Source organism: Epinephelus fuscoguttatus, linkage group LG18, assembly GCF_011397635.1.
Source record: "Epinephelus fuscoguttatus linkage group LG18, E.fuscoguttatus.final_Chr_v1".
NCBI lineage: Eukaryota > Metazoa > Chordata > Actinopteri > Perciformes > Serranidae > Epinephelus > Epinephelus fuscoguttatus.
This window is the reverse complement of record NC_064769.1, coordinates 22,546,891-22,570,494: the sequence shown is the minus strand read 5'-3', so window position 1 is coordinate 22,570,494 and position 23,604 is coordinate 22,546,891. Positions and strand designations below refer to the sequence as shown.

The 23,604-nt window shown below is 41.7% G+C and overlaps 1 protein-coding gene across 2 annotated transcripts in view; it reads left to right on the top strand.

Moving 5' to 3' along the window:
- atp2a2b (ATPase sarcoplasmic/endoplasmic reticulum Ca2+ transporting 2b) overlaps nucleotides 1–23,604 on the top strand; it is a 30,331-nt gene that overhangs the window by 3,303 nt on the left and 3,424 nt on the right. For both annotated transcript variants that reach the window (XM_049603383.1, XM_049603382.1), the window contains exons 5-22: nucleotides 2,426–2,564; nucleotides 11,574–11,654; nucleotides 13,494–13,579; nucleotides 14,108–14,263; nucleotides 14,396–14,537; nucleotides 14,831–14,997; nucleotides 19,088–19,176; nucleotides 19,417–19,519; nucleotides 19,622–19,753; nucleotides 19,853–19,972; nucleotides 20,212–20,430; nucleotides 20,606–20,729; nucleotides 20,909–21,120; nucleotides 21,329–21,549; nucleotides 21,658–21,860; nucleotides 22,200–22,285; nucleotides 23,009–23,142; nucleotides 23,409–23,526. In XM_049603383.1, the coding sequence (XP_049459340.1) occupies nucleotides 2,426–2,564; nucleotides 11,574–11,654; nucleotides 13,494–13,579; nucleotides 14,108–14,263; nucleotides 14,396–14,537; nucleotides 14,831–14,997; nucleotides 19,088–19,176; nucleotides 19,417–19,519; nucleotides 19,622–19,753; nucleotides 19,853–19,972; nucleotides 20,212–20,430; nucleotides 20,606–20,729; nucleotides 20,909–21,120; nucleotides 21,329–21,549; nucleotides 21,658–21,860; nucleotides 22,200–22,285; nucleotides 23,009–23,142; nucleotides 23,409–23,526 (2,532 nt within the window). The remainder of the gene's footprint in view (nucleotides 1–2,425; nucleotides 2,565–11,573; nucleotides 11,655–13,493; nucleotides 13,580–14,107; nucleotides 14,264–14,395; nucleotides 14,538–14,830; nucleotides 14,998–19,087; nucleotides 19,177–19,416; nucleotides 19,520–19,621; nucleotides 19,754–19,852; nucleotides 19,973–20,211; nucleotides 20,431–20,605; nucleotides 20,730–20,908; nucleotides 21,121–21,328; nucleotides 21,550–21,657; nucleotides 21,861–22,199; nucleotides 22,286–23,008; nucleotides 23,143–23,408; nucleotides 23,527–23,604) is intronic.

Here is a 23,604-nt window from a genome sequence, read left to right as displayed (position 1 = left end):
ATGAGGAGCAGTGGAATTTTGCTTCGTGACTTTGCTTTGCTAGTTGTTCCTCATAGCTATCTTATTATGTTATGATAATAGCTCAATGGCTGGAGCAAAAGAAACTGAAGACACAGCTCCGAAACTTAAAAGTCTATACTAAAAAGCATGATATAGTCGAATAAAGAGATTTTGTCGTCCACTTTGATAGCTGGCTTCACATGTGTATTGGAATGTAGATGCTGAATAGGAGTCTTACTAAAGGAGGACACTGATGCCATAGAAAGAATCATGGAATGGGACAGTTTATAATACGTTTTGTTATTGAGAAAGACAGAAATGAAATACCACATTTCCCTATCAGGCCAAGGATACTACACACATCCTGTTGGACCCTCAGCAAAAAACACACTAATCTAATACACTTCTTCTTATCTCGGTGTCACACTGGACACCTGGTCTGCCCCACTTCCTCCAAACTTGATATATTCTAGTCCTCATTCCTTAATCTGCCCTTTCAGCGAAACCCAACTCTTACCCTTTGACTAAACAAGGCAAGATATAATCTTCAAGATTGAAACAAGGCAACAAATGCAATTGTTTTTAAATGGCACCCGTGAGGAGGTATTTTTTGCCTTTATGTTTATATGTGCCTGCCAAGTGTTGGCCGTCCCCCAGGATTTATGGTATCAGTTCCTTTGGGAAGCAGTATTGATTTGGCTACATACACCTTAATTATAGGCAGGAAGCAATGGCAGAAACGCCGACAGATGGAGGCACTCATCTGGACACGCAGAAAATCTAATTATCCTTTTTTTCCCCACTGACACCATTTTTGATCAAATTCAGAGTTGGCCAGAAAACTGCATCTTACCCTGGGGCTGTGGATAATAGTGTTAGATTAAAGCAGCCCAAACAGTTCAGGGCAGATTTAGTAAAACACCTGTCAAGCTAATCGATCAAATTATTGAATCACATATTTAAGCAGCCACATATCAATTACCTGAACTGTGTATAACCTTGCATTAGGTAATACCTACTTTTAGATGTTTTCTGTTGTTTGATGTATCCCTGTTTGTCTCTGTTTTGGGCTTTAAAGTTTATGTAAGAATAACTGAACAGAACAAACGACATCCCTGAGATTTTTCACTGGATTCTTACTTGTTTTGTGCACAGATTAGCTATTTTACTAAAACAAAGACCTTACATGCCCCACACAGATTCATAGATATCTGGGGAAGAAGTAGGGGAACCTCTGAATTATAATCGCTGGGTCATATCTACAGATGAGATAACGTCTCCCCTGAAGTCAGCCTGGAGTATCAGTGGCTGTACGTCTTGCTCTTTTCATATTATGTGTCAAGTGTGTTTTTGCTGGTGCAAGTGTCTTCTGGGATAAAAGCCCAATAAACTTAATTGGAGAACAGTCCCCATGATTGTAAATCACACCACAGTATACTTGTTTTAAAGAAGACACCTAGCAGGTTGGGTGGGTCTCTGCTGGATTGTCTTGTAAATGAAATGCTTGTTGAAGGTCCTGCTGAGGCTTGTGTAAGTAGGGACTTGTTACAGTAAGTGGCTACTTGATTGAATTTGTTTATCTAAACAAAGCCTCTGTGAATGATGTAGAGGTGGAGGGAGGAGTCTGCATCTGCTGGTTTTCCTGTTGTTATTGATATGGCCCCATCTGTTAACAGTCAACGATAAATGTTTTGGGTGCTTTTTGAAGCTTCCTTTAAGTTGTAAACTCTACTGGCAGCCATTTTAATGGCTGTGTGTCCCTGTTGCTATTCCCAACAAAAGATCTTAATGTCCTGGGGTTGTGTGCCCTGTCTTGCCATGTCTCATTGAGTGTTGCCTGCCTGCCAGCCAGGCTGGGAGCTGCCACTAAAACTGTCCAGTCTGAGAGCAATCTGTCAGACAAGGTAAAGTCAGCACCAACAGAAAAGTGCAAGTGAAGAATGATCAGGAAGGAACTGAGCAGAAAGGGAACGTTTTGGGAAACTGAAGGAAGAAAGTCATTGTAGTCTTGGAGTTATGGTATTTGCACATATACTGTATTCGTAGTACAGAAGAGCCCCATTGTGAAGGTAACCAAGGTGTATTGTTTCACATCTGAAAGGAAGAACGTGACTGAGGAAAGAGCTTTCTTTCCATTTTTGTCCAGCCTTGTACAACATGTTCCTGTGTCTACTTAATTCTGCGCCGCTGCCTATCCTGACCACTGATCATGTGCACTTAGTTTATTTTTTCTTTGTCACTTTGCTTATGTAAAGATTAGATACTCATCAGTCCATTTTGAATCACAGTGCTCTAACCGAAGCAGCATATCTGAGACATCACTTTGTTTCTTTCTTCTGTTACATCCAGTTCCCAATAAATGCTCTGCATTTGTATGAAATGGGCTTGTTTAAACTTATTTTTTTCTCCTACTTCTATTCTTCAGGAGCGAAATGCAGAAAATGCCATCGAGGCACTTAAGGAGTATGAGCCAGAAATGGGGAAGGTGTATCGCCAGGACAGGAAAAGTGTCCAGAGAATCAAGGCCAGGGACATTGTGCCTGGGGACATCGTGGAGGTGGCAGGTAAGGGCGAAAGTATTAAACTTTGTTTCTGCTTGACGCAGTGTCCCAAGTGTGAGTGTGCGTATATGACAGTTCAAGCTCAAGGACTTCAGTCATACACAACTCAGCTTTACACACATTCTTAAGTAGCTACAGATCTCTGAGTGGTTGTATCTGCAAAAGCAAAATCTAACAAAGGGACACTATCTTGCGTCTTGTGTCACTTCCACATTTTGAGCCTAAGCAGCCACTGCATGTGCAGGGCTTTTTATTTCAAGATGCACATGTTGGAAGGTAGATTGGCTGCACAGGTATGCCTGTACAAACATCTGCATGACCCTTTATTGAAAGACCACATGGGCAGTCTTACATGATCTGGCCTTAAATTTACAGAAAGAAATAAACGTCACACCGGGAAAGGAAGAGGCAGTTTGTCGGAGAGCTTAGAAGAACATTAGTGACTGCTTTGTCAAATCCCAAAAAGGGCTCAAGGAAAGAAGAGGGGACCCAGGTGTAAACAGAATGTTCCCATTTGTTTGTCCACCCCCTGGCATTTTTGTGAATCCTACAACGGAGAAAGTGCTTAGCATAAAAGCTTCTGTGTGTGCTCATAGTTCGTAGCATGAACTAAGCTTTAGGCATGCACTCAGACAAGATGCATTCAAATACTCTTCACTGAATGTTCACATTTGCTTGTAAGTTATTATGAAAGAAGGCAAATAGGTCAACAACAAAAATCAGCTGGAGAAGTCACATTTCAAAGATAATTAATTTACTTCCAGAATCTGTCCTTTTGATATTTGTTCTTGACCTTGTAAATCCAAAGTCAGAGGAATAAAGATAGTCTTTGTTTCAAAATAAAGATCATTTGTGTGTTGGCCAAAGCGTTAAGCGTGGTATAATCTCACATAGCAAAAGTGAATCTCCACTAACACAGAAGCACATACTGTTTCTGTTGATTGGTCGATATTACAACCCCAGTTCCAAAAAATTTTGGGATGCTGTGTAAAATGTAAATTAAAACAGAATGCAAAGATTTGCAAATCCCTTGTTACCTATATTCAGTTTATTAAGGTATAAAGAGAAGATATTTAATGTTCAAGTTGATAAACTTAATTGTTTCTTGTAATTATACACTCAATCTGAATTTGTTGCCTGCAACATGTTTCAAAAGAGTTGGAACAACATGTTTAGCACTATGTGACATCACCCTTTCTCTTAAACACTCAATAAGGGTTTGGGAACTGAGGGCGCTAATTGTTAAAGTATTTTGCTCTTCATGATATGCCACACATTTTCAAATGGAGACAGGTCTGGACTGCAGACAAGTCAGTCTAGTACCTGCACTCTTTTGCTACGAAGCCATACTGTTGTAACGTGCAGAATGTGACATGGCATTGTCTTGCTGGAATGAGTAGGGGCGTCCCTGCTGGTAGCATGTTGCTCCAAAACCTGTATCAACCTTTCAGCATTAATGGTGCCTTCACAGATGAGCAAGTTGCCTGTGCCATTGGCACTAGCACCTCCCCATAGCATTACAAATACTGGCTTTTCAACTTTGCACTGGTCACAATCTGGGCTGTCCTTTTGCCCAGAGGACACTATGTTCAGACTTCCAAAAACAATTTAAAATGTGGGCTTGTCAGACCACAGAACACTTTGTTTTCCCTAGCAAGAAGTGGAAAAGTGGTGAACCTCACACCAGTCTTGCTTTGAGCCTTTCAGGGACACCCCTTTTTATACCCAGTCATGATACCAATGAACCTGTTTCCCTGTTAGATTTTCAAAACAGGTGGGTTTTTGAGCATTCAGCAACTTTCCTACTGTTTTGTTGCCCCTGTCCCAACTTTTTTAAAACGTGTTGGCAGCATCAAATTCAGCATCAGTGTATATTTACAACAAAACACCAAAGTTTCTCAGTTAAAACATGAATGTCTTGTCTTTGAACTGTTTTCAATTAAATACAGGTTGAAAGGGATTTGCAAATCATTGCATTCTGTTTTCATTTACTTTTCACACAGACTCCCAAGTTTTTTGGAATTGGGGTTGTAGTATCTGTCCTGTTAAGTTGATTGTGAATGGGGAAACTCAACCACTTTTTAAATTCCTGTTTAATGTTACAACTTCTGCAGCAGAGATTTTTCTCTGATCAAGCTCGGGCTGTTTTCAGATGATTAGGCAAATATATTCCAGTTGTTTAATCTGATAAGTCAGTGACGTGTAGCACATCTACATGGTACTGGTGTTCTTTATCTAAGAAATAAAGAGGTGATGAAGCGATTGCTGTAATTCAACACACAGATACTAGCGGTGACAGTAAGAGATGTACGGATAAAATCGGTCATCAGCTCTGTAAACATTATCAACAGTATTATGACGTACGCTTTACACAGTTTGAAACACACACACACACAGCTGATCCCTCATCCTGTTCATCCCCCCTGACAATTTCAGAATAATGGAAGCACCGAGTAAGTAAAGCAGTTATGCAATAAAAAGCAGAGGCCCAATCCGTTCCCTAGCATCTTCTTTTCTTGGCTAACCTCAACTTGAACAGGGCCACATATGTTTATGCCGTTTGCGTCACTGCTCCTCATCTCTCGTTTTCTGTGTTTTCTTACTGATCAGTCTTTTCTCAGAGGACCTTGCTGTCTTTTATCTTTGTTTGTCTTTGTTTCTATTCTGTCTGAGTTTTCTGTTAATTATGTAGCTTTACATAAAAGATGTCTTTGTCACAGAGCAAAGGTTGGTGGGGTAGAGTTAAAGAAATGTTTTATTTACTGTGTTTTTAATCTTATCAGAAGCTGAAAGAAAGGGTTGTGGATGTACTTAGTGGTTCACTCTTTCAGAGTCAAAGCTGCGATCCACTCTGTGGCCCAAATTTACTTAATTACCATTTCAATCTAACTTGAGTGAGATAATATGATCTTGTTAATTCTCTCACTGACTTAGTTGGCTTTTAGAACTCAAGTGTAGGATTGATTTGTTCATCTTGGATGAAGTTATCTTTTATAATCATATACTCATTTTCCTTTTTTTAATGAAGACTTGAGGCATCAATATGTAATTGTCTGGCATGGCATCATGGCCTGTAGTGACTGTGGCTTTTTTACTGCAGCTGCGGCACAACTAGGGAAATGTCCATGTGAAATTACACTGTGCCTGCATTTAACAAGTGACAATGAATATATGAAAAACAGATTCCAGGAAGTCTTGTTTGCTAAAAAGTGGTGCAGACAACTATGGAACAAAATGACAATGACTGACAGAATAAACCACTCTTAAAAAAGAGAAACGATTATGACCAGTTTGAGGACTGAAAGTGACAGCTGTGCTCTGGTTACAAGTTACAAAACCTCAGTGTCCATATAGTATTCACAGTATTACAACGGAAACTCAACTTAAGTGAAGCACCACAAACTCCTGTACAGTAATGATAGACCAAAATATAATGACTAATAATAATCTCATTCAGTTGAAGAGGCCTGCCTGACACGACAAAGGATTTATTGTGTCATGATAATACATACAATACAATACAAAGTTGATTTGTTGTATTATATACAGAGTTATCTGGTCTATGATGATGCATCTACTCATGGACGAGAGGCTTGTGCTCACACAGCGGGAGATGCAAATATTAATGGTGTTCTCGTCAGCGTAGTTGTAATGTAAGACATATCTTTGGTGCCAGGTGGGCTCGCAATAGATGCATGCTTCCGTCTGTGCAATGATATGATGAGGGGATGTGGTAGAAAGAAAATAGTTCCTATATGAAACTGCTCACAACAAGGTCTCTGGATAATCTTGACTAACTGAGTCATGATTTATGGAAAGAGACATTTTGCACCACAAGTCAAGTGCCATCTAGTTCCATTGAATTTGAGAGAAGACAGACATCTCCACAGCCAATATCTCCAACATTCGGCAACAATGTAGATTAATAAATAGCATTACAGGTGAGAGGAAAAATATGTACTTTTGATTTTAGGTTGAACTGTCCCTTTATTTGTTTAAGTTGTACAGTGTCCACAGTCTTAGTTTACTTAACCCCAGAGCTCTTTCTGCACATGTTTGTGTTACCAGCGGCAAGGAAACCAAGTAGTCGACCAGTGAATCGCAGCATGATGGTTGATGATTTATAAGTATAATGCCGGGCTGGAAAGTGTCTTGTCAGACTAGGCATATGGTTTGTATCCAATGAGTACTTTTAGATCAAGAGCTGCGATGATTGCCATCACATGCTTAAACGCTCCGTCAGAGCAATTATTGTGAAGTGGTTAGTGGACCTCTGTGTGCCAATTGTGTGCATTACTAATGTTATGTGTGTTCCCTTTGTTGATAATATGCTTTTTCATTTCTGTCTTTGGATACACAGTAAGGGTTGTTCCCTGTTCTTGTCTCCCAGTCACACATATACTCCTTTCATGTAAAGATCTGCTGTCTCAACTGTCCAGAGGACACATGCATTCTTGTCTTACAGGCTCGCTATGATTTTCCTCTGAAACATGTTTTTCCTACAATGTTTGCTGACTTTTCACAGCTCAGTGTTTTGGCTGTGTTGCGCAAACAGTTTGTTTTGCTGCAGTATGATGTGTGTATCATTGGCCACAGTTTTTGTCTGTCTTTCTGGGCACGGCATCAAGTGACACACCTGTCCCCTTATGCATCAGTGGCATAGCTCTGAGCTGCCAGTTTAATGGGAAAGGATGCAGCCAGGGCTGTGACAGTATGGTTTTTCTTGTCACGGTGAATAAGCAACATAGCCCTGCGGTTTAGCTGTTTACCCCCATCGCTCCCTGCTGCCACCCCCTGCTGCTGCCCCCACGAAAAATGACGGTCTTATGTATCACAGGACGACAGTGACAGAGTGACAGTGATTAGAATTGCTCTGACGTGGGTTGAATGCGCATCGACAGGTCCACATTACATATAGCTATGAACGCTTTGGGTAGGGTCAAGCCCAAACGAGTTCAGGCAGGGAATCAAAGCTCTACATTCGCAGTCGGGTTTAGGCAGTAAAATGACTTGGTTAGGGTTAGGAAAAGATTGTGGTCGATGCAGTCATGCTATTCGACTTGAGTGAGCAATGACTCTCATGACTAATAACTCAATGCTGACTTTTAGCTTCACACGTGATATGAACACCGGCCTCTGGGGTCAAAGTCCTCGGCCTGTTGGACCCACCCACCCTCAGCTGACTTTCTCACACTCTATGCTATGTTTGTTGCTCTGACTGTCTGATGATGTTGCAGATGGCTTTACATTTGACATTGATGAAAGCCTGTTGCATCTCAAACAGATGCTAAAGGGTGCATTTTGCATCCGTATCTGACGCAGAAGGCCGCTGCCCAAGCAGCGTTCTTTAAAGCCTTGGGACTGAGACCAGACTGTCTTAGTATTCCTGGTTATCTTCAGCTATAGCATCAGTTTCTGGCTTGTGTTTCCTGCATCATATTGACTCTCTGTCCCTCAGTTGAGCCATTTGTTCACTGTTTTGTCTCCTGTGTATGGCAAGGTTTCATTAAAAACTCCTAAGTCAGTCTGCTGTTTTTTTTTTTATTACTGCCGGCAATCTATTGAGGCATCAGTGACAGTTCTTTGCTTTCTTGCTGCCTCTCTGGTTGCCTTTGTTTTACCGCGCAATGCTTCTTTTGGACAAGGGGTTTTTGGTCTGTTGCCAGAGTGATGACCTTGACCCTTGCAGCAACAACATCCTGTGCATAAGTAATAAAAGAGTGCCCTTCCCACTCCTTCCCACTTTCTTTCTCTCCCCTTGATACATTCCTTTTGGCTGCATGTAACTGTGTTTTACATGTGAGACTGATCGCCTCTGTTCTCGTGGCTTGTGATTTTGCCTTAACCACAGTGTTAGGGCAATGTTATAGTTGTCCTGCCCTGGGGAGGAGGTGACGGCAAGACAGGATGTAATGTTTAGAAAGGGTACAGATTCAATTTGATAAATAATTTGTGCTCCAGATGGCCACATGGCCAGATTTCCTCTTGTGTTTGAGAGTGTAGGATAGTCTGTCTATTGTCATCACCCAAGCTATTTGTCTCTACCCGTCCTCTGCAGACTGTTTCAGTTGTCCATGCTCTTTGCTTTTCTCCCTTTGCCAGGTAATTGCTTCAGTATTAGAACACAGATATTGTAGGTAGTATCATGTGTGTCTGTGTATGTTAAGGTTTGATCTTATAATTTTTCCATTCATAAACTGAGTGAAAGAGTTCCTTGAGAGCTGGAGGACATCATGAAAGGTCCCAGAAGGCTGCAGACTACGTGCTAGCACATCAGGGACCCCCAGTCACTGCTGGAGAAAACATACAACCCCCTTAGGACCTTTAAAGTTTCACTGAACCCCCCCTTGATGAACAGTTGGATACTGTGTACTCTCCACTGTAACTGAACCTTTTCTCAGATTCATTTTGAAGAGTCAAGGTCATACTATGAGCCGCATGGGGAAGGGGTTTTGAACATGTTGAGTAGAACAAAGGAAAGGTGGTGATATTGTGGTGGTGAATGGGGATTGAAGTCTACTTGGGTCTCTTCAGGCTGATGGGGTGCTATCACTTTAAATGTATGCAGACTGATACTTGTCCCTCACTCTAGGGAACAGCCCAAACAGATTAAACCCTTTGTTCACATGGGCAGAAGAAAGGTCCTTATCCCGGAGGCTGTCCACTCTTTCCCAGGAAAATAAGAGCAAAAGTAAACTTGATGTGAGATTAAAGGGAAGATAATGTCACTCTTAAGTTGAGACAGCTGCAAGTTTGGGGTCACTGCAGCAAATTTCTAAAAATAACTAGTCAATATGTGCAAAATGACTTGTACTGTAGCAACATTGATAAACAGTAACAGTAATTTTAGAGGCTGATAATTGTAGCTTATTAATCTACTTATTATTGACTAATGCATGATTTGCTCCTTGAAATGTAATAGGGTCATTATTCTCAGGATTAATGGGCTTCTCATGATGGTGAACACAATATTTGGGGGAATTAAGATTATGAAAATAAGCCATATTTGTTATTGAAAAGGGTTTAATTTAAAAGGCCTTAATAATTAATAGATCCTATAATGTCTTCTCACTGCCAGACTATTCTCAGTGCCTGTGAAAGTGGGCTATTCTACTTGCTGTGACCTTATTCCCAGTATACACCAGTGAGTGGCAAATGAGGGGGAGTTTTTCTAATTAGTGAGATTTCGTAGGAACCTTCCCAGAGGATTTTGAGTCTTTAATATTTCCATCAAGTTAACTTGCTCGTCTCCTTTATGTCCTCGCTCATGCTATGCTTGGTCATCTCCTAGTTTGAAGGCAAGAAGGTTATGATGAAGTGCCTTTGACAGCCTCTAGTCAAGTGGACGACCAAATTTGGTAGTGGAGCTAGCGTAGTCCGAGAGCATTATCACTCAGCATGAATTCAGCATCACTACGTTACAGTGCATTTACAGTAATAACACTGATTTAGGAATTGGTATAGTTTAGACAAGATGTGAGACAATACAGTGATGTTTTGTCTCGTGTTTCTTATTTCTTGAGTAGAATCTCCCCATTTCAGTCTCTGTAGAAGTTGCTCAAATCTGTCAGACACTCATGAGAATTGTGGGAATGAATGAACAGTTTGTACCAAAGATCACGTCACACTCTTTCTATTTCAGCTCATGTGACGTGGAGCGGGTTCTCCTTGCTTAAAACAGGAGTTTTTATCATCCCCCCCTCCCCCAAATCCAGCAGCACATGTTTGCAACTGATCAAAATAGTTTTCCCATTTTTGGCCGTGTGTTTTGCAGGACTCATCTAATCCCCCCCTTCCCTTCCTCCCCCCCCCCATCCCCTCTCTAACTCTCTAGTCAGAAGGGCACTGCAGAGGCCCAAGGGTTGGTTTACATGTCTGTCACCACTCTCCGCTGTCTACAAGTGGATCTCTTAAAGAGCCTCTGGGTCATTGCTTTATATTGCTTTTACCTTCAGCCTTTCAAGCTGTGTGATGTCTTACTGTAAGCTGACAGTAATATTTCACTTTGGTGCAACAGTGGCATTTTCTATTGTGCTTTAGAATTTCATTAAAATGTCAGACATCGATTTTGGGTGCCATGGGGACCCTTGGCCCTTAGTCCTACTGTAACAGTACAGTATTAAACAAACATAATAGTTCTACCACCTTACTGTTATGTACAGATTCCTTCTAATAATATCTTCCCAGGTTTTATTTTTTCATCTTTCACCATCGATCTCACCTTTCAAAAGATAATATATTGCTTGTTTGTATTTCCAGTCCCATCCCTGACAAGGGATTTATAATGGAAAACTTAAAGTACGTGTTTCTTTAATCAAACCACAGAGCTGAGAGGTTCATTATCAGCACTTTTTATCTGCCCATATTTGACCCAAGCTGCATGTGAAATCACACAGACGAGTAAAAATCGTTTGATACCCTTTTAAGCAAAGCTAATAAACGTCCGTGACTTTAATGGTACTTATCTGCTTTCCGCGGAGGAAACACTTGTTTGGAATTTGGTGTATATTTACATTTTACATTTGTTTTACTGGGGATTGCTAAAGCCATGTGTTAGTGGAAAGAATGAGCAGCAATCTATTTGCGTCCTGTGCAGGAGATGAGAGGAACATTAACAATTTTGAATGCATGACTTTCCCGCAGCCTCTCTCCAACAAATAACTTGACTTTGATTATTTTATCACTCCCAAGGAGCATGGGTTGGGATAACACAGCAGTTAATTTCATTTCCAACAGTGTCTCTGTGTGGTGATTTTTGTTTGTTTATCGCACTCATCTTAATGTTTTTGTCTTTTCGTGATAACACGTTCTTTTTTTAGAGGTGCCTTTTTACATGCAGGACATTTACATGGCTGGGTAAAGTGTTTGATCAAATCCGAACATCACTCATCTGCTTTTATTGCTTGTGTTGTACAGAGTACCCATCCACCTGTATGCGTGCCATTTACAGATGCTTTTAAATTGTAAAGAGGTACTTAAGTGTCTCCTGTGCTTTGTTGTTTCTGTCCACAGTTGGTGATAAAGTGCCTGCAGACATCAGGCTGACTTCTATCAAGTCGACAACACTGAGGGTAGACCAATCAATTCTCACAGGTAAAAACATTTCTTAATTGTTTAGACCCTATTTGTTTGTTCTTTTTTTTGTCTCTGTGCCCTCACCCATTACATGATTATTATTTGAAGTTTATTTCATTTATATAGCGCTTTAAAAAGCCGAAGAGGTTGTGCACCAGAGTGTTTCAACATAGTTTAAACCCAGTGAATCAGATAAAAATAGAAAAACGATGAAACACAAATAAAAGCCGGAGACTAAAAAAAGGGTCTTATGGTGCATCCTAATAGCATCAACAGACTTGGCCTGTCTAATGGCCTCTGGCAGACTATTTTATAGCTAAGGGGCCACTACAGACAAAAGTCCTGTCCCTGGCTCTTTTTTTTGCTCTTCTGGAACGGGGCACAGCCAGCATGCTACGGTGGGTGAATGTGAGGGGTCTGGTGGTGCTGGAAGGGGTGAGAAGTTTTAAGATATCTCCAAGATGCATAGTAGGAAAGGGCAGTTTTCCCCAGGTTTTAACAGACCTGGGGAAAGCTGCATTCTCCTACAGTGCACCTTGGACATTTAACCATGTTCAAAAAGATCTAAAATTAGAAACATTTAAATTCATTGATGAATTTAAGGACACCATAAAGAATGTGGTGATGGAGACATGTGCTTGTTTTTCTTGAGAGGCCACTATGTTTGAATAGTTGTTGTTTGATTGTGGATTTTTGTGTTATATGTTGTATTTGTTGCATTTAAAATGTGTTCTGATTGGCTGCTACCTTGGCCAGGTCTCTCTTGTAAAAGAGATTTTCATCTCAATTGGACTTCCTGGTTAAATAAAAATATTATGAGACCATGAGGGATTTGTAGAGAGCTTTATCCTAAAATAACTGGGGAGACAATGGAAGGATGCAAGGAAAGAGGTGATATGGTCTTGTTTCTTGGGCATCGTTCATAACCGGGCAGCAGTGTTTTAGATTAATTGTAAACAGGAAATGGTTGCCTGAGAAATGCCTAAGAAGAGGGAGTTACAGTTGTCTAGCAAGATGATGTTAGTGCACGAATGACTCTTTCTACATCAGAGGATGATACATATAAACATTTTGTATGTGTACTGTATAGCTTACATCTGAATATATATATATATATATATATATATTTATATATATATATGTATGTATATATGTTATACATGCATTACTTGTGCATATTTCTTAGCTTGCCTCAGCAACAGACTCAATTCTTGTGATCAACCCAGACACAGCAAGAATAAGCAATTTCCTCTTGGTTTTGACGCACATGCCCTCATTATACTCTGTTGTCATGGCTGCTCAGTCACTACTAAAACAAAGAAGTGAGTGTGATGTGGATGAGAAGAAAATTAAATGGATGAATCTGTGGATAGATAATAGGGACAGCAGTGTTGACGTAAAAGATTAGAAGGCTAGAATATCGAGGGATGGATAGTGCACGAGAGAAGAGGTTTACATGAATCAAGTCCTTAAGTCGCTTGTCTTTCCCCGCTGCCTTAATTGGTAGCAAATTCCGTGGGATATTTTAGTGTTTCAGCTATTTTCTCCTCTCTCCCCTTCCCCATTCATGGCCATACCGCTTGTCAAACGCTCCCTGCCTTACTCTAATCAGAACGGTGCAGACCGTGCACAGTTGATTACACGCACAGACACACACGGTGCAAGCACACATCAGATATGGGGTTTGAAAGGCAGTGGCATTGCAGTGTTTGATAATTGTCAGACCTGCTCAGTCAGCTGCAAAGCCTCTTCCACATATATCTGCCCAAAGTGTCAACCAAGCCTCCCTATTCTCTGCTGTGTAGAAACTTTCTCCCTGTTTCCCTCTCTCATATCATTTGTTTCCGCTTCCCGCAGGAGAGTCTGTGTCTGTGATCAAACACACTGACCCTGTGCCTGACCCGCGGGCTGTCAACCAGGACAAGAAGAACATGCTCTTTTCTGTGAGTGACTCACACGCTGATTTCAGTCGTCTGTTCAGTATTATTTTACATTTTTTGTTTTTGCATCTGACTACACCTATAAAAGCAGCAATCCTCTGCTGTCATCCTCCTACTCATTCCCTCTATTGTTTTTTATCCCACCATCCCTCTTCACTTCCATTTTCTTTTTTGAGAGTGACAGCACTTTTGGAGAATATTGAATTATCCATTTATAGCTTCCCTTTTTCTGTCTCGTCCATGCAAGAGAGCATACAATAACAGTGCATGTCTGAACAGCTGGTGTCCATTAATCTACAAAAGACATTGTCACATGTGCTCCCATGGCAGTTTACACTGTTTCTAAAATATGTTGAGGAACACAGTGCATTGACGTCCTGCATGTTGACACTTGCTGGATATTGAACCTCCTCCGTGTCTCTGTGACACCTCTCGTAATAGTTGTTAAACTAGTTTTACCCCTATGGCCAGACGCCTAATGTGTAATATGTTTTGTTTTTTTGCTAACTGCTTTCCACGTCTGCCTGACAGGGCACCAACATTGCAGCTGGTAAGGCTGTTGGCGTGGTGGTGGCCACAGGTGGCAATACAGAGATTGGCAAAATCCGAGATGAGATGGCATCGACGGAGCAGGAGCGCACGCCACTGCAGCAGAAACTGGATGAGTTCGGACAGCAGCTATCCAAGGTAATTTGTTAAAGTATTTCTCACACTGGGTGCAAAATGTTGATTAAACAACCTCGACGTGTATAATGTTGATTCCAGTTATGGTTATCTGTTAATGACCTTTACGTGCAATCTAATGTTGTATAATCCAAGGTCATTACACTGATCTGCATCGCTGTGTGGATCATCAATATCGGACATTTCAATGACCCCGTCCACGGAGGCTCCTGGATCCGAGGTGCTGTCTACTACTTCAAGATCGCCGTGGCTCTGGCAGTTGCTGCTATCCCTGAGGGTAAGCTGGAGAGCTACACACATGCAGCGTTGCCCTTGACATGCTTCTTGCTCTGAGAGCTTCCAGTGCTGTGCCATTATTCAGACTGCATGAGCAGTTGGTAGGAAAAGCCTACTTTATGGGGTGTTTTGCAATATGTCATGATACAGGGACAGGCGAGATAGCATTTTGCTCACTTGAGTAAATAAATTAATATAAATGGATGTTTCCTTTTTTCCCTCTGACCCCTCATCTCCCTCGCTGTGTGTTTTAATCCTCTCTTCCTCTGTGGTTCTGTTGCTATTTCTCTTCAGGTCTTCCTGCTGTCATCACTACTTGCCTGGCTTTAGGAACACGGCGCATGGCCAAGAAGAATGCCATTGTCCGCAGTTTGCCATCTGTGGAGACCCTTGGCTGTACATCTGTCATCTGCTCTGACAAGACCGGCACGCTCACCACCAATCAGATGTCTGTGTGCAGGGTAAGAGAAGAAGGGACAGAGGCAGTGAAACCTCAGAAAACGCTTGATTGTGTTGGGATTTGCAATTTTATTTGATAAATCTGATATTAACACACATCATGATCTAGATACAGAGCAGGATTGTATTTTAATTTCAGGGATTTCTGATGGGGCTAACCTAGCCAGCTAGTTTTGACAATCATAAGGTGTTTTTGGAGTCCCTGAGAGGACTTGCCCACTGGCGAACTACTTGCCTCCAAGGGCTTTTTCTTCTGTTTGCATTCCTACCACTATAGGACCGCTGAAGTCACGAAGAAGTTAAACTCGTGTTGTTTTTCCAACCGTTGCATGTATACTCAGTAAAGCCTCAGCTTCACTGTTGGGCCATTTGTCTATTTTGTTACTTTTTTTTTGTTTTGTTTTGTCTGCTGTTTACACAGCTAATGGATTTTTAAAAATGTCAGTGGCTGGTGCTGCATTGGCTTTGTATGATCACAGTGTTCTTACCATGTTCAGACCAATAACTGTACACTTATGTCACTTATAGTTTTTCTTGTCCTGGGATAAAACATATAAAAGTCCCTTCAAATGGCGCTCTAAGAAATACGATTCTAGTTCTTGCAGTGCGGACGCAATTTTGGCCAACACCAAAATAGTGACGATTGCTCATTTTCAGAGAATTTGGCTTAACACTGCTGCCTATGGCCATGTGTGAGCCTGTCCCTAAAACCACCCTAAATGTTAGTTTTCATAGCGTGATCAGTGGTTAGTGGTGTTCGTTGATGTTTTGATATAAAAATCGTAGCAAACTGTGGTTTCCGTGATGATTTATTTGACATTTTGTCAAATCCATTGGTTTTCTACAGAAGCCTCATTGTCCGTTGGTAGTAATCCGTCACCGGAAACAGAAAGGGGGTTGTTTACGACAAGGTTGTAGTCTTTGTAGTCTTTTAGCTCAGCGAAAGTGCCGGCTCGACAGTGCTGTGTACGCTCCTGGAGGAAGAACGAGAACGAATGAAAAAGTTTTGTCATAAGTTTACACAACTGCACAATGGATTACTCGCTTGTAAACAGCCTTCGCAGTACAATGCCTTTGAACACAACGCCAGCCTCCTTCTTCTGCTTCTTCTGTGTCCCATTACATTGCAATGGTTTCCTGCCGGTTGGCGACACCCACGTAAAGGAGCATTATCGCCATCAAGTGGGCTGGAGTGTATAACGCTTCAGGGTCAAACGAACAATCAAGCGGAAGTTTACACACGGGTGTGAGGCAGCTGAAAAAATAGTTCCACAATTGAGATGAATAGGGAACGATTGTTATGTCAGAACATCAACGAACACCACTGACCACTCGGTGAGTTTCGTGGCTTTGAAAACGAATGTTTAGGGTGGTTTTAGGACAGATTCACACATGGCCATAGGCAGCAGTGTTAAGCCAGGCGGGGGAAAGCCAAATTCTCCGAAAATGAGCAATTGTCACTATTTCGGTCTCTATTTTCATCATAAACAACCCAGAAATGGGGGTCAAAGTGCAAAATACCGGACTTCTCCTTTAATTGTACCTGACTGTTAGGGCTTTCTAAATAGAATGTTAATCTCATTTATTGATGTAAGGATTTATATTCATTTGATTGAACTGGGAATCAGAAGTCCTATATTTACTCAGGTTCCTGTATTTACCCCACAGGCTATTTGTTAGCATTATTGAAAGCAGTCATTTAAAGTCAGCTCAGTAACTGTCAACTGTCAGCTCAGTTCACTTAAAATGATGTTGACATTGTTAGCATAGCCAACAATATTTACATGGTTTCATAGTAACCAGTGTGACTATGCAAATAGTTGTTGTGTACTTAATAATGTCAACAAGTGAAAGTGTCAGACTCGGCTTCTAACTAGTTCACATTGTATGATTATAACAAAAGTCTTGTATGATCAATTATCAGACAAAAATAATTGACCATTATGACAAGACTGAGGATTCTGACAAAAACTGTTCATCATAACCATTCATGCAGCTTTGTCTACATGTGTCAGTGATGTATTGATTTCATCAGATCGCTTGGCCACAGTTATCCCATAATTACTCCAAGCTAAGGAATAGTAGGTAAAACCCCCACCAGCAAAGCGTAATAAATGAGCACTCAGTGACAGGACATGCTCAATGTGTCTTACTGGATGACTTGATTGAGAGTTAATTGCAGATAGAGCGAGCGGGTGAAACGAGTGTTCTTCTTGTACCTCAGAATAGCATCGCATCAGGGAAAATATTTAAGTGGCACACCATAATAATTAAACAGAAGACGCAGTGGACCCTGTGGAGTTGAAGCTGTCAGTGATTAAATTGAGTTTTCCATCTCTTATGAAGCTCTTTTCCCTGACCTCATTTTTCGGTACCAAAATTCTCTTGAAACAACAATTACTATTCAAGTTGTTCAGAGGTATGACATTCACTCTGATGGCCCTTGGTGGCTGTCTATATCCTCCACAGGGCAGCCATACTGTGACACCGTCTGCAGCGTATAGGAACGGGAAGAAAAATGGCAGAAAATTCCAAAAATAAGTTGAATTTTAAAACAGCTGCCATACATGGAGAGAGCAAGTTCTGGCCATGCTCCAGATAACTGAGAACTTTTGAAGTGTAAACTTCTCACTGAGGAATAAAGCAAGACTTATGGCCTTTTGCTGACAGCAGGGATTTTTATAGAATGAAGCACTACTGACTTTGAATGGCTAATAACGGATAATGAAGGACTTAGCTATACACAGGTGTATGTATTTATCTTTCCATCCCCTCTGAGCATGAACAGCTTCAGGCTATATGAACTATTACCTATTCAGTGCCTATTTTAGTCGTACAAAGTGTGTGTAGTGTTGCTTCACAGCTCATTTTTTGACATTGTACATCTCCCCTCTGCTCCATCCCTCCATCTTTCTTAGTGCTATTCTTCATATCTGCTCGGTCTTGAGTTTTCGTCCTCCGGTCTCCCCTCCTCATTTTACTCTCTTCCCCCTTCTTGTTCAGGCTGCATGCTGATCAGTATGCAGTAGTTAGTCACTTGCAGCAGAACCAGCAGTAGAGTTGCATAACTGACCTTGTGTTGAAAGACATCCCCCCCCCCCCCCGTCTATCTCCTCTTCCCTTGCTCATCCTGCAGAATTTTCTTAAAGTCAATATTATGTTAAGCTAATGAGAAAGAACTCATTTTGGAAACCATAGGATGCTGCCTATAGTCAGTGACAGAGAAGCTTCTGCTTGACGCATCCCCGTCCAAATAGGGCAGGACTTAGTAACTGAGTTTTTCTCCTCAATTCAGTTCCTTACTTCTTCTTGTTTTGTAAAGGATGCCACTGATATCACTGCTTTTTGTAGTCTTGCTGTTGCCTGGGGGGAGTGCAGCCATAATGCCAGCTCATCATTTTATTCAGATACTTCTATTTTCATCCCTCAAGTAGCTCTGTCCTGCCCCTTTTAGTTTTGGGCAGAATGTGTAGCTTTGAATGCAAGAAAGTGTGAGAGTGTTTCAACTCAAAACCTCTATTAGTCATTTATTTTCTACCTTTTTTTCTCAGGTTTAGCCTTGGTCTTGAAAAAAAAGAACAGCCTCTTATATTTAGATAAGGAACAAAATACTAATTTGGCTATTTTTGTGGGTAATATAATTTTCCTTTGCACCTTCAATTGAAAATCAACTTTCATGAACCTCCTTGCACTATAACCAGCCTCCCTACCCAAAGGTTTGATACTCAAGGTCAAACTATTTCCGCCTTCGAGTGATTCACTTTCATACACATGTAGTGTGACTGCACACGGAGGAATTCTGTTTCTGCCTCGCTGTGAGATGACATTTATGGACCCTTCCCACCAGAGTGCTCAGCGTCTGCTTTAGCTCAGCATTTCATTATTATATTCTGCTTTATGTTGAGGGGAACTCATGATATGAAGGTTTCCGTCCTGTGGATGGTGGTCTGCTGCCACCTGCTGGATGTTATGTCCATTACAATCTCAGCTTTTTTCTGTCCATCTTTTCTTCTTGGCATGTAGACCTAACTATAATATAGTATGATACAGTCAATTACTGATATTTTGTCTCTACAATGTTTGTGTCTCCAGATGTTTATCATCGATCAGGCAGAGGGTGACCACTGTTCATTAAAGGAATTCACCGTTACCGGCTCCACATATGCCCCAGATGGAGAAGTGTGAGTATTCTCAGTCTCATACGCTTGTGTGCCATTAGATGAGAATATTTTATGTAAAACAAAATCAATCCCACTACTTTAAAGGGATCCTTACAACCTAATGCGATCATTTATTTTGGAACGCTTTGATGTAAACCATGTGGGTTTCATCATGCTACAAATACAAACCCCAACTTGTTTTTAATGGAATCTGCACAGCCGGCTCATTTGCTGCTTCCTGTCTTCGCCCGTTTTGTTTAGGTTCCATGATGGCAAACCAGTCAGATGTTCCCAGTATGATGCCTTGGTGGAGCTGGCCTCTATCTGTGCTCTCTGTAATGATTCCTCACTGGACTATAATGAGGTTGGTGGGGAAGCTTTTGCATGCCTTGCATGTTTTTTGTGACATTTTCTGATGAAGATTGATCATATGGTTTTTCCTGTCTCTCTGCCTGTGTCTGTTCAGACCAAAGGTGTGTATGAGAAGGTGGGTGAGGCCACAGAGACGGCGCTCACATGCCTGGTGGAGAAGATGAATGTGTTTGATACAGATGTCAAAGGCCTGTCCAAGATTGAGAGAGCCAATGCCTGTAATTCTGTACGTAATCTCCTTTTCTATAAAGTCATTTCCTACCAATAGAGACCAATTGCAGAAAGACGACTAACAAACTGCCATTGTGTTTTATTAAATCTCCAGGTGATCAAGCAGCTCATGAAGAAAGAGTTTACACTGGAATTTTCCAGAGACAGGAAGTCCATGTCTGTGTACTGCACTGCTAATAAGGCCCGCTCCTCTGTTGGAAAGATGTTTGTGAAGGTAAGAAACAGACAATGTGAGAATCACTCTTGGGTTTGAATTTTCCAAGATGGGGACATACAAAACATGACTTTACTGATGTTGCTGGATAGTATTGATCAGCTGTCTATCAACATTTTAAATATTTGTCCCTAAAAATGCTACAAAATAAGATGTTTTGCTTCTTTAGATTGTTTCTCTTACCGACTGTTTTGTCCTTTCCTTTGTATTCTCATCCCCCTGTCTGTGCCTACTCATAGGGTGCTCCTGAGGGAGTGATTGACAGGTGCACGCACATCCGTGTAGGCAGCAACAAGGTGCCCTTGACCCCTGGCATCAAGGAAAAGCTAATGTCTGTGATCAGGGAATATGGAACTGGCAGGGACACCCTGCGCTGTCTGGCTCTCGCCACCCGAGACCACCGCATGAGCAAGGATGAGCTGGCGTTGGAGGACTCCACTCGTTTTATTGAGTATGAGGTGAGAGCCAGGGCGGATTGATACGGGTGATGATTTCTCCTATGGCTTTTGTCTCACTTTTGGTTTCTAGGTTCCTCTTCAGGTGTGACGTTGTTGACTGTCAGCGTCTGATGGTTTTAAGTGAGAATAAGGAAAATAATCTGAATGTTGCATCTATTTCTGTTTTGTCATCTAGACTGATCTGACATTTGTTGGCTGTGTGGGCATGCTGGATCCCCCCAGGGCAGAAGTGGCAGCCTCTATTCGACTCTGCCGCCTTGCAGGCATCCGAGTAATCATGATCACTGGAGACAATAAGGGTACGTAGAGAAAGTCACATCTGCTTAGGGAGAAAATTAACTTCTTTTCAACAGTGTTAATTTTAATGTGACATAGAGCATTCTTCACTAAACACAAAGGAAAATAGTCACAATAATTCTGCTGCTCACTCACATTCCAGGAATGCTTGACAAGTACATGTGCCCTCTTTGTATCTCAGGGACAGCCGTGGCTATCTGCAGACGCATTGGTATTTTCGGAGAGGATGATGATGTTTCCAGCATGGCTTTCACTGGCCGAGAGTTTGATGATCTGTCGCCTGCTGCACAGAGAGATGCCGTGGTCAAGGCCCGCTGCTTTGCCCGTGTCGAGCCTTCACACAAGTCCAAGATTGTTGAGTACCTGCAGTCCTACGATGAAATTACAGCTATGGTAAGAAAAGGACCTCTGGCTTCGCCCATAAAATGTTATTATCTACCATCTGTTAGTTTGTTCTTTTTTAAACATGAACAATTTCCTCCAAACCAAAATGATCTTGAAATAAAATCAAATAAAATCAGCGGTCTCCAAGTGGAAATTTATTACACACTGTAAAATACTGCTTCCTAATTTCCTGCTGTGGTTTTTGCTCTCCCCTCAGACTGGTGATGGAGTCAATGACGCTCCAGCTCTAAAGAAGGCTGAGATTGGTATTGCCATGGGCTCAGGCACAGCTGTGGCCAAGACCGCCTCTGAGATGGTGCTGGCCGATGACAACTTTTCCACCATCGTAGCTGCAGTGGAGGAAGGCAGAGCCATTTATAACAACATGAAGCAGTTCATCAGATACCTCATCTCTTCAAATGTGGGCGAAGTTGTCTGGTAAGTATGACTCGTTTATGCACAGTCCCCCTGAAATACACACAAAACCTCAGTCAACACCAATTTATTGCACTGTCAGAATCATAATCATGCTTCTCCTGTGTGCAGCATCTTCCTGACTGCAGCTCTTGGATTCCCTGAAGCCCTTATCCCTGTTCAGCTGCTCTGGGTCAACCTGGTGACAGACGGTTTGCCCGCCACTGCTCTGGGCTTCAACCCACCAGACTTGGACATCATGAGCAAGCCGCCACGCAACGCCCGCGAGCCCCTCATCTCTGGATGGCTCTTCTTCAGATACCTAGCCATTGGATGTAAGTGTTTGCTGCATGTGTATGTTTCCGCTCTTCACTGGGTCGACTCAACGCCAGAGAATCTGGGGGAAACAAAATCGCCAAACATTAACTGGTATTTAAGGAGCCTGCTGATATTCTTTTGTGTCAACTATTGTTTGTACAAAAGTGCTGATAGAAAACTTGAGGAGGCATCACTGCACACTGAACCCTGACAGGATGTGAAAGTAAAGTTAGTTTAGGTAGACATTAGAAAACACACGTCTAATTGCAGTTTGCGTTCATCTTGGATTTAAAAACCAGACATCTGTATCATTATGTATATGTATCTGAGTGATGTGTTTTTTGTTTGATCCCCAGGTTATGTTGGTGCTGCCACTGTTGGTGCTGCTGCGTGGTGGTTTGTTGCTGCTGAGGATGGTCCAAGGATCACTTTTTACCAGCTGGTATGAATTAACAGCCAAACAACCACTGTCACACTGTAGGGATGTTCCTGGTGACTAATTTCCCTGTTGACTAAATGAAAATTTTAATTAAGACTAGTCGACTCGTCTAAAAAAAAGGAAAACACTCAGAAAACAGTCAAAATTAAGTATTTGAAACATTGTCCCAACAAATATTGTGTGTATTAAGAGCCCTTTGAAGCCTTTAATCACAATCCTCAGCAACCATGTTGGATTTTAAATGCTGCTGAAGTACGAGACACTTTGCGTGTTATGTGAACATGACGGCAACTCAGTCAAAAGTTAACCACTTAAAGTTATCAAATAATGTAACATCTCAAAAAGATGAATTGCTGCTGAATTCATTTTCTAGATCAAAGTACTGCCACACAGCGCTGGTTTTGCACGAGGACATCTCTCTTATTTCCCGCCATGCTGTTTTAAAACTCCAGTCTACTGGAGCATTACTGCGGGGAGGGGGGCTGCTGTCTGACGGCTCTGTAGCGCCCACTAGTGGCAGGCAGCTGCACGACAATTAAGCCGCCTCGTACATGAATACTAATAGGTTTAACTAACTAATATTTCTGGGCCCGACTACCGAGGGGGCGGACGTTTAATCGTTTAGACGTCTGATCGCACGTGTCCCTAGGTTAAACACACTTCAACAGTAACAGTTAGATTTTATCTGCTGCTACCTTTAATTGGTATTCTCTCTCTCTCTTCCAGAGCCACTTCCTGCAGTGTGGTCCAGAGAATCCAGACTTTACAGATCTGGACTGTAAAGTGTTTGAGTCCCCTTACCCTATGACCATGGCTCTGTCTGTGCTGGTCACCATCGAGATGTGCAATGCCCTGAACAGGTGAGTCTGAGCAAGGCATCCTCCCAGCCAAAAGATTAGCAGGTCTAATATGTTCAAAATGATTTGTTTTAGTCCACTTCAACAAAAGCTATCATCTTTTTCCTCAGATAATGCTCTCTGTGGCCAACTTAACTTCAACTTTCACACACAACCTGTGTGTTTTATGTGGAATGATAAACATACAGTGCAGTATTTGTTAGTTTTGGCTCTGAAGTCAGTGTGCAAGTTTCTAACAAACATGTCCGTTTGTCTTTGTTGTTGCTCAGTGTGTCAGAGAACCAGTCCCTGCTGAGGATGCCTCCCTGGGAGAACGTGTGGCTGCTGGGAGCCATCTGCCTCTCCATGTCCCTGCACTTCCTCATTCTCTACGTGGAGCCTCTTCCTGTGAGAAATATTTCCTTTAGTTTGACACAGAGATTGTGATACTGTGGAATGAGTAACGCAAGAAATATTGTCGGTTAT